The sequence below is a fragment of the Artemia franciscana genome, chromosome 7 (genome assembly GCF_032884065.1).
Source record: "Artemia franciscana chromosome 7, ASM3288406v1, whole genome shotgun sequence".
Classification (NCBI taxonomy): Eukaryota; Metazoa; Arthropoda; class Branchiopoda; order Anostraca; family Artemiidae; genus Artemia; species Artemia franciscana.
Genome location: NC_088869.1, coordinates 47517249 through 47533883, shown reverse-complemented (window position 1 = coordinate 47533883; position 16635 = coordinate 47517249). Strand labels below are relative to the sequence as shown.

Here is a 16635-nt window from a genome sequence, read left to right as displayed (position 1 = left end):
CACTAAAATTCGAATTTTGTTCTAATTCTTTAAGAATGACCCCTGAATCACAAAGGCAATTTAATTAGATTTAAATACCTCTTTTAAAAGTACTAAAAATCTTTAGCGTAAAGAGCGAGGTATTAACAAGGAGGCGAACCCCCTCATATACGTAATAATATATGTTCGTTTTAAGTTTTAATGTTGTTCCTTACTTTCAATTGAAAAAAAACTTGTTTTTTTTAATTTAATTTCTGATCGTTTTTTAAATAATGCTGGGAAATCGAGCGTCCCCTTCATGAAAAACTATCTTCCCCCCTAAAAATTCCTCCATGGAAAGATCCTCCCGCATAACCCCCTCCCTACGAACCCCCCACCAGAAAATATCCCCCAGGAAACGTCTGTATACTTCCGCACGACCAATACTATATGAAAACAATGGGCAAAGTTCATAACATGCAGCCCTTCCCCCGGGGAATGTGGGGGATAAAGTCATCCTCAAAGACATAGTTATTACATTTTTCAACTATGCTGATCAAATTGGCTATCCCAAAATTTTGATCCGGTGACTTTGGGAAAAATGGTCGTGGGAGGGGGCTTAATTGCCCTCCAATTTTTCTGGTCATTTAAAAAGAGCACTAAAACTTTAGTTTCCGTTCGAATGAGCCCTATCGCGACATTCTAGAGCCACCGAGTCAATACGGTCACGCCTGGAAAAAAGAACAAAAAAAAAACGCATTTGTGATCTTTGTTCTGGCTAAACATACAAAATCCCACTTCCATAAGTACTTCCAAATTGTATAAAAATCCGAACTTTTGATGTATCTATTGGTATCAAAAGTCCATTTTTTAGAGTTTCGGTTACTATTGAGACGGGTCGCTCCTTAATTACGGTTCGTTACTATGGACTGGTTGATTGAATAAAAAAAAAAACAAGTTTTTTCAACTGAAAGTAAGAAACAACATTGGAATGTGAAACAAACAGAAATTACTCCGCAGCCTATATGAGGGAGCTGCGCCATCATCAATCTTTCGGTGATTATGCTAAGCTTTTTAGTACTTAAAAAGCTTCTTAATCCGACTAAAGGGCACTTGTATTTCAAGAACCATTTTTAAAGAATTAGGACAAAAGGTCAAGCTTTAGCCTGAAAAGCGTGGGATTGAGGGGATGCCCCCTTGTATACGACATGGTTTACGATCGATTGGCTTTAATGTTGCTCCTTACTTTCAGTTGAAAAACTTGTTTCTTTTTATCTAGATCGTTTTTCAAATAATGCCATGAAATCCATGGAAAATCCCCTCCAAGAAAAATTTCTCCATCATAAAGTCCCCCGGATAATGCCCTCCTCACTGAAAATCTCTCCTACAAATTTCCTGCAGAGATTTCCCCAGGAAAATACTCCTTATTTTCATTTGAAAATTTCAATTGCTTTTTATTTAACTTCTGATCGTTTTTCAAATCCTGTCAGAAAGATTTTCCCCTGAAACCTCCCCCCCCCCCAAAAAAAAATACACCAGATAATTCCCTCCCGGCTGAAAATTTCTCCTGGACACTTCCTCAGGAATATTCTCTCTACAGGTAAAATTGAGGACACATAGAGAAAGTAGAACAAATAACAAGAATCCTGTATAAAATTTCTGATAAAGTCCTCGTGTAGAATTTCCTCTGGAAAATCACTCCCGGAAAATTTTCCCCCGAAAAATGTCCGTATATTTGAATGAGCCCTCTTCCGATATTACAGGGCTATTGATTCGACACGATATCCCCTGTAAAAAAAAATCAAACAAACAAAACAGACAAATAAACACGAATCCATGGTCCTTCTTCTGGCCAAAAATTCAGAACTCCAGATTTTTGTAGAAAGGAGCTTAAAACCTATGCAACGGAGTTCTCTCATATGCTGAATATGATTGCGTGGATTTCAGCAATATCTCTTGACTTTCTGGGGATGTTTCTTTTCTTTTTTGAATATCAGTCAAATTTTTTCAGGCTCGTAGCTTTTGATGGCTAGCATTATACTTAATAAACTTTATATATTTAGAATGAGCGTAAAAAGCCAATTCATTTGATGCATTAATTCCTATTAATCCCAGTGTACTCAATTCTTCAGTTTGGGACGGAGGTCAGTGGCGTGACTCTGTAAGCTTAGCCAGAGTCGACCCAGCTCTTAATGGGTACCTGGAGAAATCTGGGGAAGGTAAACAGGAAGGGTGTGCGAAAGCACAGGATGGCTGGCCCCCAACCCCCCATTGCACTTCCTGGCTGAAGGGCCAAGAAACGGAGATCAGCACCTCCGGTACGGACTGTAAAGTCTAATGCCGTATCCTTTACCTTTTACCTTATTAATTCCTATTAAGAATCCTTTTTTAAAGTTTTGGTTACTATTGGGCCGAGTCACTCCTTGCATTTTGTTACCGGGAACTGTCTGAAAAACTTTATAATAGATTTCCCAGCGTAAAAATCCTTCTTAAACCTGTTATTGCTGAAATAAACACCTGCACTTAATTAAAAAAAAATAACTCAAATAAATCTGAAGTCAACAATGCAACTACATTAACTCTAAAAAAACTGGGTTTGATTTTCCCAATCACCGGTCAAACTTCTGACTCAATAACATAAAATACATCCTGATTTTATGGATATATTCCAAAATGTGCAAAATTCATGACTAGCTCTATTATATTTTTTTTACTGAAATAGCTCAAAAATGTATGGGAAAACTGTCCTAGTAATCGAAAAGTATTTACTCACTGTGTACAACAATCCAATCAAATCTACCCAGAAAGCTCCAAATAGAACTTGTTATTAATAGATACATCATTAATGTACCGTGCTCCAATGGTTAGCCAGTACCTGTAGTCTTTCTAATCCTAATAAAAGATGAGTGCCTATTATATTAGACTCTCAACAAATGTCTGTAGGGCTTAAGAAAGATTTTCCTCCCAACCTGCTAATTTCAAGAGAGGAGAATAGAAAGAAAAGAGCCTTTTCTAGTCATCGAAGAAAAATAATTTATAGTAATAAATAACTATTTAGAACATACTTGGATGAAAAACAGTGAACAAATAGGTCATGAAACATACTCAAGGTTTACAGAGAAAAAAAAAATACTGTTTTAGGCAATATTAGCGAATGGTCTATGAGTGATTTTAGTTCCCATAATATTCACACAGCATTGTGTCTTCGACAACTGTAACTGCTGATTAGAAAAAAAAAACTAACAATCAATTTACATGGCTGTTGTTGTTGCATTGAAAATAGCCCAGTCGACTAATAGAAGTCAAATTCGTTCCACTCATGTATTGCTTGACATAAAAAATAAGTAGCTGCGTTTGAAAAATAAGTTGTCATGAAAAGCAGATATTGGTCCTATGCCAACCTAAAGATGGAGTGGTGCAACAGTAGCCGTTTTTTTAAGGTAATTGCCCCCTATTCTTTTTTGACTATCTGTATTTAAATTTAAACGAATTTTTCCATTGCGTTTGTAAATAAGTACTTGATGCTTTTGCAGTTTGCATCAGTAGCACCAAATTAATCGCTCATAGTTTTGTGTGTCTTTCATACTAAGTAGCGGATTTGTCTGCTTTTAGGAAGACATTGAGGAAAACACACAGAAAAAAAAAGTCAGTAATTTTCTCCTTTTTTTCAAGGTCTTTAGTGGAATTTAAACTAAAAAGAACAAGGAAAATAAAAATGTATTTAAAAATTGCTAAGGTATTTGATCTACATAGAACAAGGAACATAAAAACTGATTTACACAATCATGCTTTACCTGAAGCGTTAAGTTTGCCTCCAATGAACCAATCGAAAACACCTTTCTCCATGTTGCAGTCCATTACTTTAGTGAACTCTTTGTCCCATCTTAACCTAGCTCGGGCAATAGGACCCCAAAACTCTTCTGGCTGAAAAAAACATTAAAGACGTTATTTTCTTTATACTGGATGCATAAATAAACGAATAAAACAAATCAATTCGAACACTTATCTTAAAAAAGTATATATATATATATATATATATATATATATATATATATATATATATATATATATATATATATATATATATATATATATATATATATACATATATATATATATATATATATATATATATATATATATATATATATATATATATATATATATATATATATATATATATATATATATATAAATAAGTTGTCTCTGTGTGTGTGTGTTAGTGACGTCATGTTTGTGTGTCGACTGACGTCATGTTTTCGACTGACGAAATTATAAGGATTGAGCTGTATGCGTCATGAAGTTGTTTGTCGACTGACGTGATGTTTGTCAACTGATGAAATTACATACCGGGACAGCGGGACACAAATGACAACCGGGACACAGGGAATATAAATGACGACCGGGAACCTCAAAGAGAAATTACAGACTGGGACACCCGGACACAAATCACGACCGGGACACAGGGAATATAAATGACGACCGGGACATAGGGACACAACTACAACGGGGACGCCGTTGTATATATATATATATATATATATATATATATATATATATATATATATATATATAACTGAGTTTGACTCAGTTTTTTATAGCCATTTCAGTTCGTTTTAGGTTTCGTTTGTTTATTAATGGTGATTTTTGGTAGTTTTAGACTTGGAAGATTACTTGACTTTATTTCTGCTAATTTCTGGTTTAATCGAGCTCTTTGCTTTTCTTTGAAAAAATTGTTCTGCGGAAAAAGTTTTTTTTTTAAATTAAGTTATGTTCATTTATTCTCATGTAATAAATTGAAAGGGGAGTAGTCAATTTGGACTTGTCCCAGTTAAAGATATGAACAGGGCCAAAATTAATGATAAGGAAAGAGTTAAAGAGAGATGGGCAGAACATTTTGAGAATATGCTAAACTGAGATAGAGTTGTAAGAAAAGATATAGAGGAAAATGAAAAAGTTTTTCATACCTTGGATGTGAAGGAAGATTTGTTTTGCGGGAAAGAATTAGCGACACTACTAAAAGGATTTAAAAATAATAAGGTGCTGATAATGTGGCAAATGAGTGTCTTAAATATGGCGACTCTGAGGTTAGAAATAAGTTACAGAAGATTTATGAATATGATTTTTGAAAAAGGGGAAGTACATAGCGATTTTAGGAAAACCTTCATTAAATCACTGTTTAATAAAGGTGATAAGAGTGAGTGTGGTAATTATCGAGTCATTAGTCTGGTCTCTCTAGGTAGCAAATTACTTAGTAATATGATACTTTTTAGACTGAGGGATGCTGTCGACAAAATTTTAAGAAAAGAACAGTGCAGTTTTAGAAAAGGTGCAGGATGTGTCGACAAAATTTTCACTCTTAGGTTAATAGGTAAGAAGTGTCTGAGTTATCAAACACCTTCGATCGTCAGTTTTATAGATTATGACCAAGCGTTCGATTTTATTGATAGAAGAGCTTTAGCAAAGGTCTTATCCTTGTACGGTATACAGGACAAATATATTAAAGTGATTAGTGCTATGTACGAGAATAACACTGCAGCGGTTAAGGTAGGAAATGAGGTTAGCAGCTGGTTTCGTATTTTATAAGGAGTTAAGCAGGGTTGTCTTCTATCCCACTTTATATGAATCATTTTGATGGTTTTTGTCTCAAGACGCACAGGGAAGGCAATGGGAGACCACGGAATCAAATGGGGAGGAAAAGTTCTCCTGGACTTAGATTATGCTGATGGTTTAAGCATCTTAGATGAAAATATGAGCAAAATGAATTAACTTTTAGAGGTTTTGCGAGTTTAAGGGGCTAGGATAGGCTTGAAAAGAAATATTAAGAAGACTAAGATAATTGCTTAAACCACACTGGCTTGTCATAACATAAAGAAAGAAAGCGATCAAAAATAGGGTTTTTAAAGGCCAAATGAAAATATTGAAGAAAACCCAGAAAGCGAATATTTCGAGAGAACAACCGCATCTCTTCTTCAGTGCAAACAAAATAATATGATCAAGGAAAAAACAAAAAACAAAAACAAGCGCGGAAAGTGCAAGAAAACCAATGAAAAAAACGACAAAAAATTAAATAAAATTCAATAAAAAACCAAAAATTAAAAGAATTAAAATCAAATACCAGCAAATAATAAAGTGAGTTATTCGCCGAGTAAAGGATTTTACTGTTTTAAAAAGTAGAGTTGAGAGAAAGAGTCAAACTTTAGCGTAAAGAGCGGGGCGTTGAGGAGTGAGCAACCCCTTTCATACACGAAGTAATTTCTGTTCGTTTAAAGTTTTAATGTCGCTCCTTACTTTCAGTTAAAAAAAACTTGTTTTTTTATTTATTTAATTATTAGTAAAGACGGTGGGAGCTGTGAAGATGTTAAAAGTAGAATAGCCAATGCTCATGGTGTTTTTTACAGTTAAAAAAAGATTAGAAGATAAGGAAGATAAGTCTGTAAACCAAGATTAGAATATTGAATTGCTACAATGATGACAGTGGTCAAATATGGCTCTGAAGCATGGGTGCTCCGAAAAGCGGATGAAGATTTGCTGGATGTTTTCCAGAGAAATTACCTATGGATTGTTCTGGGTACCCGGTTGACTGACCTTATGTCAAACAGTAGGCTGTAGGCTGTACGAACAGTATGGTCCAATCCCACTCTCTAGGAATATAATAAGAGAAAGGTTGAGATGGCTGGGGCACGTTCTGCCGATGAAGGATGACAGATTGCCAAAGATTGTCCTTTTTTGCCAACCACCTATGGCTACACGGAAAGCAGGCCGTCCGCAATTGGGGTGAGAGGATGTCATAAAGAAAGATTTAAAGAAAATGGTAACTTCCTGGGATGATGTAAGGATGGAGGCTTTGAATAGATTAAGATGGGGAAGGAGCGTGCGTAGCTGTGTTGGTCTCAGGTGGCTTGGTGCTGCGGTGAGTTGTTAGTAGTAGTAGTAGTATGTTGGCTTTTTATGGACATAATCTTTTTCATGAAAAAAGAAAATTATATTTGTTTTTTTTTTTTCTTTAAGAATGGATAGTTTGACTAGTTATTTTTATGTCGGAGAAATTCTTCGAAATTTTGAACAACATATACCCTTTTGAGAATCTGGACAAACATAGTATTGTTTCATTTAGTTTCATACCTCCTCAAGTTGACTTGAAAAATAAAACTTAACACCATTCCCAAGAAATTGTATCAATGCTCTTTGACAACTTGGATACCCTTTTAGCCTTTTCGAAAACACCTAGAATCAAAATTTCCTCCTTTTTCGCCATGATAAATCCTGCATGTAAAACACAGCAATTTACATAGTTTACAATCCTTCCCTGGGGTTGTGGGGGGTATTGCATACCTGGACGCAGAGTTACTGGACCTTTTGATTGTTTTGAACAAAATCACTTTTTCAAAATTTTGAAGTGCCAAGAGGAGGGAGTACCTAAAAAGGGCAATGAGAACTGGTTACCCTCTGATAACTCATCAATATCACCTGACATTTTCAACTTGATACCATCAGCTGGTCCTTAGATATTTATAATACGTCCTTCAGACAATCAGCACGCACATAATGTGTTTAGCATCCTTGCTTCAATAGAAACCTTATTTGTTAATAATAAGCAACTTGCACAACTTACAACCCTTGCCTCGGGGGGTAAGAGTAGGGGAGTCAACCCCAGAAACATAGTTATTTGGCCTTTAGACTATTTTGAAAAAAATGCGCATTTCAAAATTTTGACCAAACATATTTGGGGAAAAGGGTGTGGGGGATGGGCTTGTTCCCCTTTGATCGCTTTGAACTCTAGAAATTTCGACTTCCAATCGAATTTAATCCCTCCAAAGTTTATACGACCAACCCCTCTACAAAAACAATTCATATTAAAAACGGGCAAATTGCATAAGTTACAACCCTTGTCCCAGAGGCTGGGGGGATTTGTCAACTGTTGAGTTACTATCATTTGACTTTTGGACAAATTTTGAACAAAACGGCTATCGCAAAATTTTGATTGGATACATTTGCTGAAAAACATGCTTGAGAGGGGCTAGTTCTCCTGCAAACACTTTTGACTCTAGAAAAGGGCAATAGAACTTTGATTTCCAATCGAATGAGCTCCCTCCAAAGAATACAGAACCATCCCTTGCACAAAAACTTATATGTTAACAATGGGCAACTAGCACAACTTATAGCCATTACCCTGAGTACTGAGGGGAATGATCAAACCTAGAACCATAGTTATTTAACCTTCAGATTATTTTAAACAAAATAGCTATCTCAAAATTTTGATTGTAAACGTTTTGGGAGAAAAGGGCAAGGGGAGGCTGTTGGCCCTCCAATCACTATTGACTCTTAAAAAGGGAACAAGAACATTCGATTTCAAATTGAACGAATCTCCTCCAAAGTTTATACGACCATCCCTTCCATAAAAAACTAATATATTACGAATGGGCAACTTGCATAACTTACAGTCCTTGCTCTGGGGGATGTAAAGGATATCAACGTCTGAGTTACAGTCATTTGACTTTCGGACTATTTGACCAAGCCTAAGAACATATATATTTAACCTTCATGCTATTTGACTAAAATGGCTACTTCAAAATTTTGATATTTTGAACAAAACAGTAATCTCAAAAATCCCATCTGGGGAAAAAAGGGCATGTGGGCGATTTTTACCCTATGATCACTTTCGACTCTTAAAAAGAGAACTATAACGTTCAATTTCCAATCTATTTAGCCTCCACCAAAGTATAAGCAACCACCCCTTCCATAAAAACCTTATCTGCTGTGGGGCATAATCTACAGCCCTTGCCCCCAAGCTCTGGGGGTTATGACAACCCTAGAGGCATTGTTACATGATTTTTGGACTATTTTGAACAAAATGACTATCTCAAAAACTTTGATTGGATGCATTTGAAGAAAAGAGACTTTGAGGGGGGCTAGTTGCCCTTTGATCACTTTCTACTCTTAAAAAGGGCCCTAGAACTTCCGATTTCCAATCAAATGATCCCCCTCTGAGGTTTATATGACTACCCTTTCATAAAAGTCTTATATATTAACAATGGATAACCTGAATAACTTATAGCCCTTCCCCTGAGGGCTGTGGGGGGAGGGGTCATCCCGAAAGACATAATTTCTGGACCTTTCAACTAAGCTGAAGAAAATGCCTATCTAAAAATTTGTGATTGAAGTGTTAGGGGAAATGATGGGCATGGGAGAGGGGTTGATTGCCCTCCAATCACTTTTGAGTCTTCAAAAGGGCACTAGAACTTTCAGTTTCCAATCAATTGAGCGCCTTTCGAAGTTTCTACAACAACTTCTTCTATACAACATGCCTTAGTTAGAAAAAACAATAATACATTGTGCCCACCATGCTCTTTACTTAGGCAGCGCTATTGTGCTGCCTATGGTCTTTAAAAGAACCAGTACATGTCTTCAGTTGCACCTACCCTCTCTCTGCTATACTGATGCTAATATACCATGTTAATTTTGACTTGAATAGTTAACTTGCTTCATACAAACATTTTAGCTTGCAGGAAAGCAAAGTGGGTCAGCTACCAGTATTGAATCAAACCTTTGGTAGGATATCAGTTTGTTTTTCAATCTTATCTTTACATTGCACAGGAATTTAAAAACCAGCTTGAATTGTCCTTGATTTACTTTGAAGCCCAAATCTGAACTTTTTTTACAGGCATGAAAAAATAAAGTACAAAATTAGATAAATAAGGGAGGGCAGTCATAGCTATTGATCTGGAGGAGAAAACTATAAATCCAGCACTTTCTTTACATGATTTGTCCAAAGATGAACAGAGTATCTTTAAAAATGGTGTCACAGGCATATTGCTATCAGTACCAAAGCCTATATTGATCATCTTAAAATAAAACCAGAGGGCAGCCACAACTCTTTGTCATACCCATAAGACTTTCCTTGGGAAATTTAAGTCACTGTCTATATGCTAGAGCTTGTGAATTGCATTTAATTCATAGTCCCAGAACAAAATACACAAACACTAGACAGATGCTATTAGATTTGAAGCAAAGAAGAAAATTAGAATAGTGGTATGGAAATTGGATTTCTGTTAAGCCTCCTCCCTCTTACCAATTGGTACCCATTATTTTAATAGAGACAATATACAACTTCAACTTTGGAGGAACTTTGTCTACTTTGGAGGAAATAAGATTTAGATAACAATACTGTTTATATAAACGTTCGGAATTTTCAGGAGTATCAATATGCTAGCTAAAAGATAGATTTACAATTCAAATCTACTCCCAAATATAACTGTTACTATTACTGCAATTGAGCCCCAGCTCAATCCCCTAAGGAGTGGATGCAAGCCTATATTAAACAATAAATTTGCTGATTTTAATGGTTTGCATTGTTTTTGTACTTGTTTTTCACCAGCAGTTGCTTTGACATGTTTTGGATATATAAAGAAGTTTGACTTAAATAAGAAGTTTGACTAAAAGTTCATTAAATAATTTATCCACAAATTCCATTGTAGAGGGCTTGAACTGAATATTTTGAAAACCAACAATAATACAATTTCTAAATAAACAATGTTTGTTCCAAAGAGATATCATTATGACCCACCTAAAGTAACCCCAAGGAAAGTACCAATAAATTATTGATAATTAACATAGATATAGGATAGCCTTTTATATAATTATTCCCTCTTTGGGCAGAATTCTATGCAAGGAGCTTTTTGCTATCTTGGAATATGGCAGAGTTAGGTGAACAGAACTCTCAGAAATGTTTCCAGAGCCTAAACTATGCCATGGGAAGATGTTTTGAAGATTCTAGCTCCAACCCTCCCCCCTCCAAAAATCATTGATCTTTGATAAATTTTCACTCACTTTGTGTTATAAGAAGTGACCCTTTAGAATTATTTCTACAGTAAACACAAGCCCCAGGGACAGTATTTTGAGCCTAAAAGCTTTGCTAAATCCTGATTTGAAAGGATTTGTTCACAGTTCACACAAGCTTGTGGTTGCTTTATGTGGTTTAATGTAGGCTACAGCTTGGTAACTAAAGAGTGATGGTCTTTGGGGATTTTCAGTACAATCAAGAGAAATCCAAGAACAAGCTAACAAAATACTTTTGTCTCATATTCTCAAGGAAGTTGTAGTTTACCTTAACCACAATTCTTACAGATATATTTAGAACCTGTGGCAAATTCTAAACTGGGTGTCACCATTTATATATATGATGAGCAAACTGTGAGTGATGATTTAGGTTTTAGTTCTGAAACCAGATGAAGCCCTGATCCAGCAAATCATTTTGACAAACTTTTAAATAAATTTGAAAGAAAAGAGCACAATAAGGTAAAATTTGACACTCTGGTGATGTAGGCTATTCTAGCAATTCAAAAAGGCAAAAAAGTTTACCTGTATATATTTGTAGATTTACCAAGTCTTTGATAAAATTCTAGACAATGTGCTTTTTACTATCTTGGAAGAAGATTAGGTTAGAAAAATAAAAGTTTCAGTAATGAATTCAGGGCTAAAAATATAACTGTTATTTTGAGTAGAATTTTAAGCCATATTAATGGGTTGTTTTTTTTTTCTAAACTTAGGAAATGTACATCTAGTGGCAAATACTTGAATCCTCATAAATTAGGATTGGGCAACATTGAGAAGCTGAAAATACTTTTCTTTTAATTCATTTAAGCAAAAGATATATTCTGCAAGGTTTGACTTGTATAAAACAAGGATTTTTAAAGGCCATCAAAGGTCAGTGCTCTATAGAAGGCAAAGGAGTGGAGGTAGGTACTTCAAAGTACCTTCCAATGATATAATTTAGTCGGTAGATCCAGCGCTGAAAGTATCATTTTACTAACCTAACCACCTTCCGAGAAAGAAAAAAGCACCTCATCTAGAATTTTGCCTTTATGTCCTGCTCTATAATGGCAGGCTAGCCTAGGCTGACTTCTTGTATTCTAGTTTATTCTAAGTCAATGCATGTTTGCTTAAACTCAAAACAGTACTTTTATGGTGCAAGTGGTTTATATATTAGATCTTACAAACAGCAGTTACATTAGAAATCAATATTTACCTTTTCAATGCTAAATTTATAGAGTTCCTCATGGCTGGAAAAACTTCCATTGATTTCAGGAATATCAGTTGATGTTATTTTGATGAAATCACTCATTTTCAAGCTTAAGTCCAGGTAGTAAGAATAGGGAGAAAGGATATATGATGGAGTTGACCTTCAGGGAGCCCGTCTACAGATATCCGAGGTTAAATCAAATGGATAAAAAGAAATAAACTCCAATATTTTAGATGGCAGTGTTAATTAAAATCAAACAGTTCGTGGTAACGAACTGTAGTAAGGAGCGACCCGGCTCAATAGTAACCAACTCTCTAACAAACGGAATTTTGATACCAATAGTTACATCAAAAGAATCAAAATCTAATACTGATTTTAAATATATAAGTTTCATCAAGTTTAGTCTTACCCATCAAAAGTTACGAGCCTGAGAAAATTTGCCCTATTTTAGAAAATAGGAGGAAACACACCTTAAAAGTCATAGAATCTTAACGAAAATCACATCATCAGATTCAGGGTATCAGAGAACCCTCTTGTAGAAGTTCCAAGCTCCTATCTACAAATATGGGGAATTTTATATTTTTTGCCAGAAGACAAATCACGGATGCGTGTTTATTTGTTTGTTTTTTGTTGTTTTTTTTTTCTTTTCCCCAGGGGTGATCGTATCGACCCAGTGGTCCTAGAATTATGCAAGAGGGATCATTCCAACGCAAATGAAAAGCTCTTGTGCCCTTTTTAAGTGACGAAAAAAATTGGAGGGCCTCTAGGCCCCATCCCACGCTCATTTTTTCCCAAAGTCGTCAGATCAAAATTCTGAGATAGCCATTTTATTCAGCATTGTCGAAAAACCTTTTAATTATGCCTTTGGGGACGACTTACTCCCCCCACAGGCCCCGTGGGAGGGGCTGCAAGTCACAAGCTTTGACCAGTGTTTACATACAGTAATGGTTATTGGGAAGTGTACAGCCGTTTTCAGGGGGATTTTTTGGTAGTGAGGATGGGTTAAGAAGAAGGGGTTATGGGGGGGGGGAATTTCCATGGAGGAATTTGGCATGGGGAAAGAATATTTCCGTGATAGGCGCAGCATTTTCTAGCATTATTTAAAAAAAAAAACAATGAAAAAATAAATATGAAAAGTTTTTTCAACTGAAAGTAAGGAGCAGCATTAAAACTTAAAACGAACAGAAATTATTACGCATGTAAGGGGTTCACCTCCTCCTAATACCTCGCTCTTTACGCTAAAGTATTTTTAGTAATTTCAACTACTTATTCTTCGGCTTTTGTGATTCAGGAGGTCATTCCTAAGGAATTGGGACAAAATTTAAGTTTTAGTGTAAAGAGCGAGGTATTGACGAAAGGGAGAACCCTTTCTTATACGTAGTAAAAACATACTAATATAGAAGTTCGTTACGTAAGTTTATTCGTAAGTTACATATATTTTACTAATAAAACGTTCGTAAAAAATGAAAAGTTCTAGTATCCTTTTTAAGTGACCAAAACATTGGAGGGTAATTTGGCCTCCTCCCCCGCTCCTTTTTTCTCAAAACCGTCCGATCAAAACTACAAGAAATCTATTTAGCCAAAAAAATAAATTAATATGCAAATTTCCAAATATGCAATAGCAAAAATCAAAACATGTATTAATTCAAAAACGTTCAGAAATTAAACAAAAAAAAACTCCTCAACGCCCCGCTCTTTACGCTAAAGTTTGACTCTTTCTCTCAAGTCATTTCATAGAGGATGAGAAAGATTTACTGGCATTATTTGAAAAACAAATAGAAATTATTCCACATCTAAAGGGTTGACCCCTCCTCAATACCTTGGTCTTTACGCTAAAGTCTGACTGTTTGTCCCAATTTTGTAAGACCGTCTACTGAAACACAGAGGCCGTTTAAATAGAGTAGGAAGCTTTTTTTAAAAGTGCTAACAGCTTTAGCGTAAAGAGCAAGGTATTGGGTAAGGGACAACCGCTCATATACGGAATAAACCTGCCAAAACTAATATGCATTTTTTTTTTCATGTACGGTTAGCCAAATTCAAACCTACATTAGTTGAAAAAAGTTCAGAAATTAAATTAAAAACAAGTTTTTTAAAAGCAAAAGTAAGGGACAACATTAAAACTTAGAAAGAACAGGAATTATTCCGTATGTGAAAGGAGTTGCCCCCTCCTCAACGCCTCGATCTTTACACTAAAGTTCGAATTTTATTCCAATTCTTTAAGAAAGACCCCTGAATCACAAAGGTCGTTTAACTAGAATAAATAGCTCTATTGAAATAACTGAAAATACTTTAGCGTAAAGAGCGAGGTATTGAGGGGACGAAACCCCTCATTTACATAATAATTTCTGTTCGTTTTAAGTTTTAATGCTGGTCCTTACATTCAGTTGAAAAAACTTTTTTTTGTTTAATTTATCATTGTTTTTTTTAAATAATGATGGAAAATCCAGTGCCCCCTTCATGGAAATTATCTTCCCCCATGATGAATTCCTTCATTGAGAGATCCTACTATATAATTCCCTCTCCCTGACCCCTCCTTCCACCACCATCAGAAAAAAACCCTGAAAACTTGTGTATGCATCCAAATAACCAATACTACATGTAAACATTGGGCGAAGCTCATAACTTGCAGCCCTTCCTCTGGGGACTGTGGGGGATTAAGTCGTCCTCAAAGACCACCCATGGGAAAAAAAACCAGAAATAAACACGCATCCGTGATCTTTCTTCTGGCAAAAAAAAAAAATGCAAAGTTCAACATTTTTGTAGAAAGGAGCTTGGAGCCTCTACAGTTGGGTAGGAGCTGGAAAACTCTACAGTAGTGTTCTCTAGTACGCTGAACCTGATAGTGAAATTTTCATTAATATTCTTTCAGTTTTAGGGGGTTTGTTCAGAACAGTTGAAAGATCAAATAATTGTATCTTTAGGTGTAAAATGATCCCCCCCACAGTCCATGGGGAGAGGCCTGTAAATTTTGAAATTCACCCATTGTTTACCTATACTTTTTGTAATTGGGAAGTATACAGACATTTTTTGGCGGGGCAGAGGTTGTACTAGGGGTGGATTTCTATACGCAAAATGTCCCTTGAGGAGAGAGATTTCGGGGGTTGAATATTAAAGAAGAAATTTTACAGTGGGGGGATTGACAGAATTACCATACGAACTTCTTTTGAATTGTCTTATATTTTCTTTGTCAAATTTTTCATGTGTAGATTTTCCGGAGAAATTATCCAAGGGCTTTTTTCCGCGCGTTTTGATTTCCAGGAAATGATTTCCACGGAAGGGGGCATTTATGGAGCGATCAAGAAACCGATTAGAGATTAAAGTCATATTGAGATGAAAGAATATCTACGAAAATTTTTCAGGCTGAATCGTCCGCAAGCAATTTTAAAGAGAGGGGGATTCTCAGCAAGGATGGAGCTGTCTGGAAAAAAGGGAGGGGGACTTTCAGCGAGAATGGATGCGTCTGGAAAGAATTTGACAGGAAGGGGTGGGGTGTACTTTATGTTGGATGAAATTTCCACGGTGGAATTTTCCGTGAGGTAGAGGGTTATATTTCATAGAGGATGAGAAAGATTTACTGGCATTATTTGAAAAACAAATAGAAATTATTCCACATCTAAAGGGTTGACCCCTCCTCAATACCTTGGTCTTTACGCTAAAGTTTGACTGTTTGTCCCAATTTTGTAAGACCGTCTACTGAAACACAGAGGCCGTTTAAATAGAGTAGGAAGCTTTTTTTAAAAGTGCTAACAGCTTTAGCGTAAAGAGCAAGGTATTGGGTAAGGGACAACCGCTCATATACGGAATAAACCTGCCAAAACTAATATGCATTTTTTTTTTCATGTACGGTTAGCCAAATTCAAACCTACATTAGTTGAAAAAAGTTCAGAAATTAAATTAAAAACAAGTTTTTTAAAAACAAAAGTAAGGGGCAAAATTAAAACTTAGAAAGAACAGGAATTATTCCGTATGTGAAAGGAGTTGCCCCCTCCTCAACGCCTCGATCTTTACACTAAAGTTCGAATTTTATTCCAATTCTTTAAGAAAGACCCCTGAATCACAAAGGTCGTTTAACTAGAATAAATAGCTCTATTGAAATAACTGAAAATACTTTAGCGTAAAGAGCGAGGTATTGAGGGGACGAAACCCCTCATTTACATAATAATTTCTGTTCGTTTTAAGTTTTAATGCTGGTCCTTACATTCAGTTGAAAAAACTTTTTTTTGTTTAATTTATCATTGTTTTTTTTTAAATAATGATGGAAAATTCAGTGCCCCCTTCATGGAAATTATCTTCCCCCATGATGAAATCCTTCATTGAGAGATCCTACTATATAATCCCCTCTCCCTGACCCCTCCCCCCACCACCATCAGAAAAAAAACCTGAAAACGTGTGTATGCATCCAAATAACCAATACTACATGTAAACATTGGGCGAAGCTCATAACTTGCAGCCCTTCCTCTGGGGACTGTGGGGGATTAAGTCGTCCTCAAAGACCCCCCATGGGAAAAAAAACACAAATAAACACGCATCCGTCATCTTTCTTCTGGCAAAAAAAAATGCAAAGCTCAACATTTTTGTAGAAAGGAGCTTGGAGCCTCTACAGTTGGGTAGGAGCTGGAAAACTCTACAGTAGTGTTCTCTAGTACGCTGAACCT

At 35.8% G+C, this 16635-nt stretch overlaps 1 protein-coding gene across 1 annotated transcript in view; it reads right to left on the bottom strand.

Annotated features, from left to right (window-relative positions):
• Positions 1-12207, bottom strand: part of LOC136028633 (acetyl-coenzyme A synthetase 2-like, mitochondrial) — a 117751-nt gene extending 105544 nt beyond the window's left edge. The window contains exons 1-2 of the mRNA XM_065706463.1: positions 11987-12207; positions 3753-3882 (exon numbers count right to left, since the gene is read on the bottom strand). Of these exons, the coding sequence (XP_065562535.1) occupies positions 3753-3882; positions 11987-12082 (226 nt within the window). The 5' untranslated portion in view covers positions 12083-12207. The remainder of the gene's footprint in view (positions 1-3752; positions 3883-11986) is intronic.
• Between the last annotated feature and the right edge of the window lie 4428 nt (positions 12208-16635).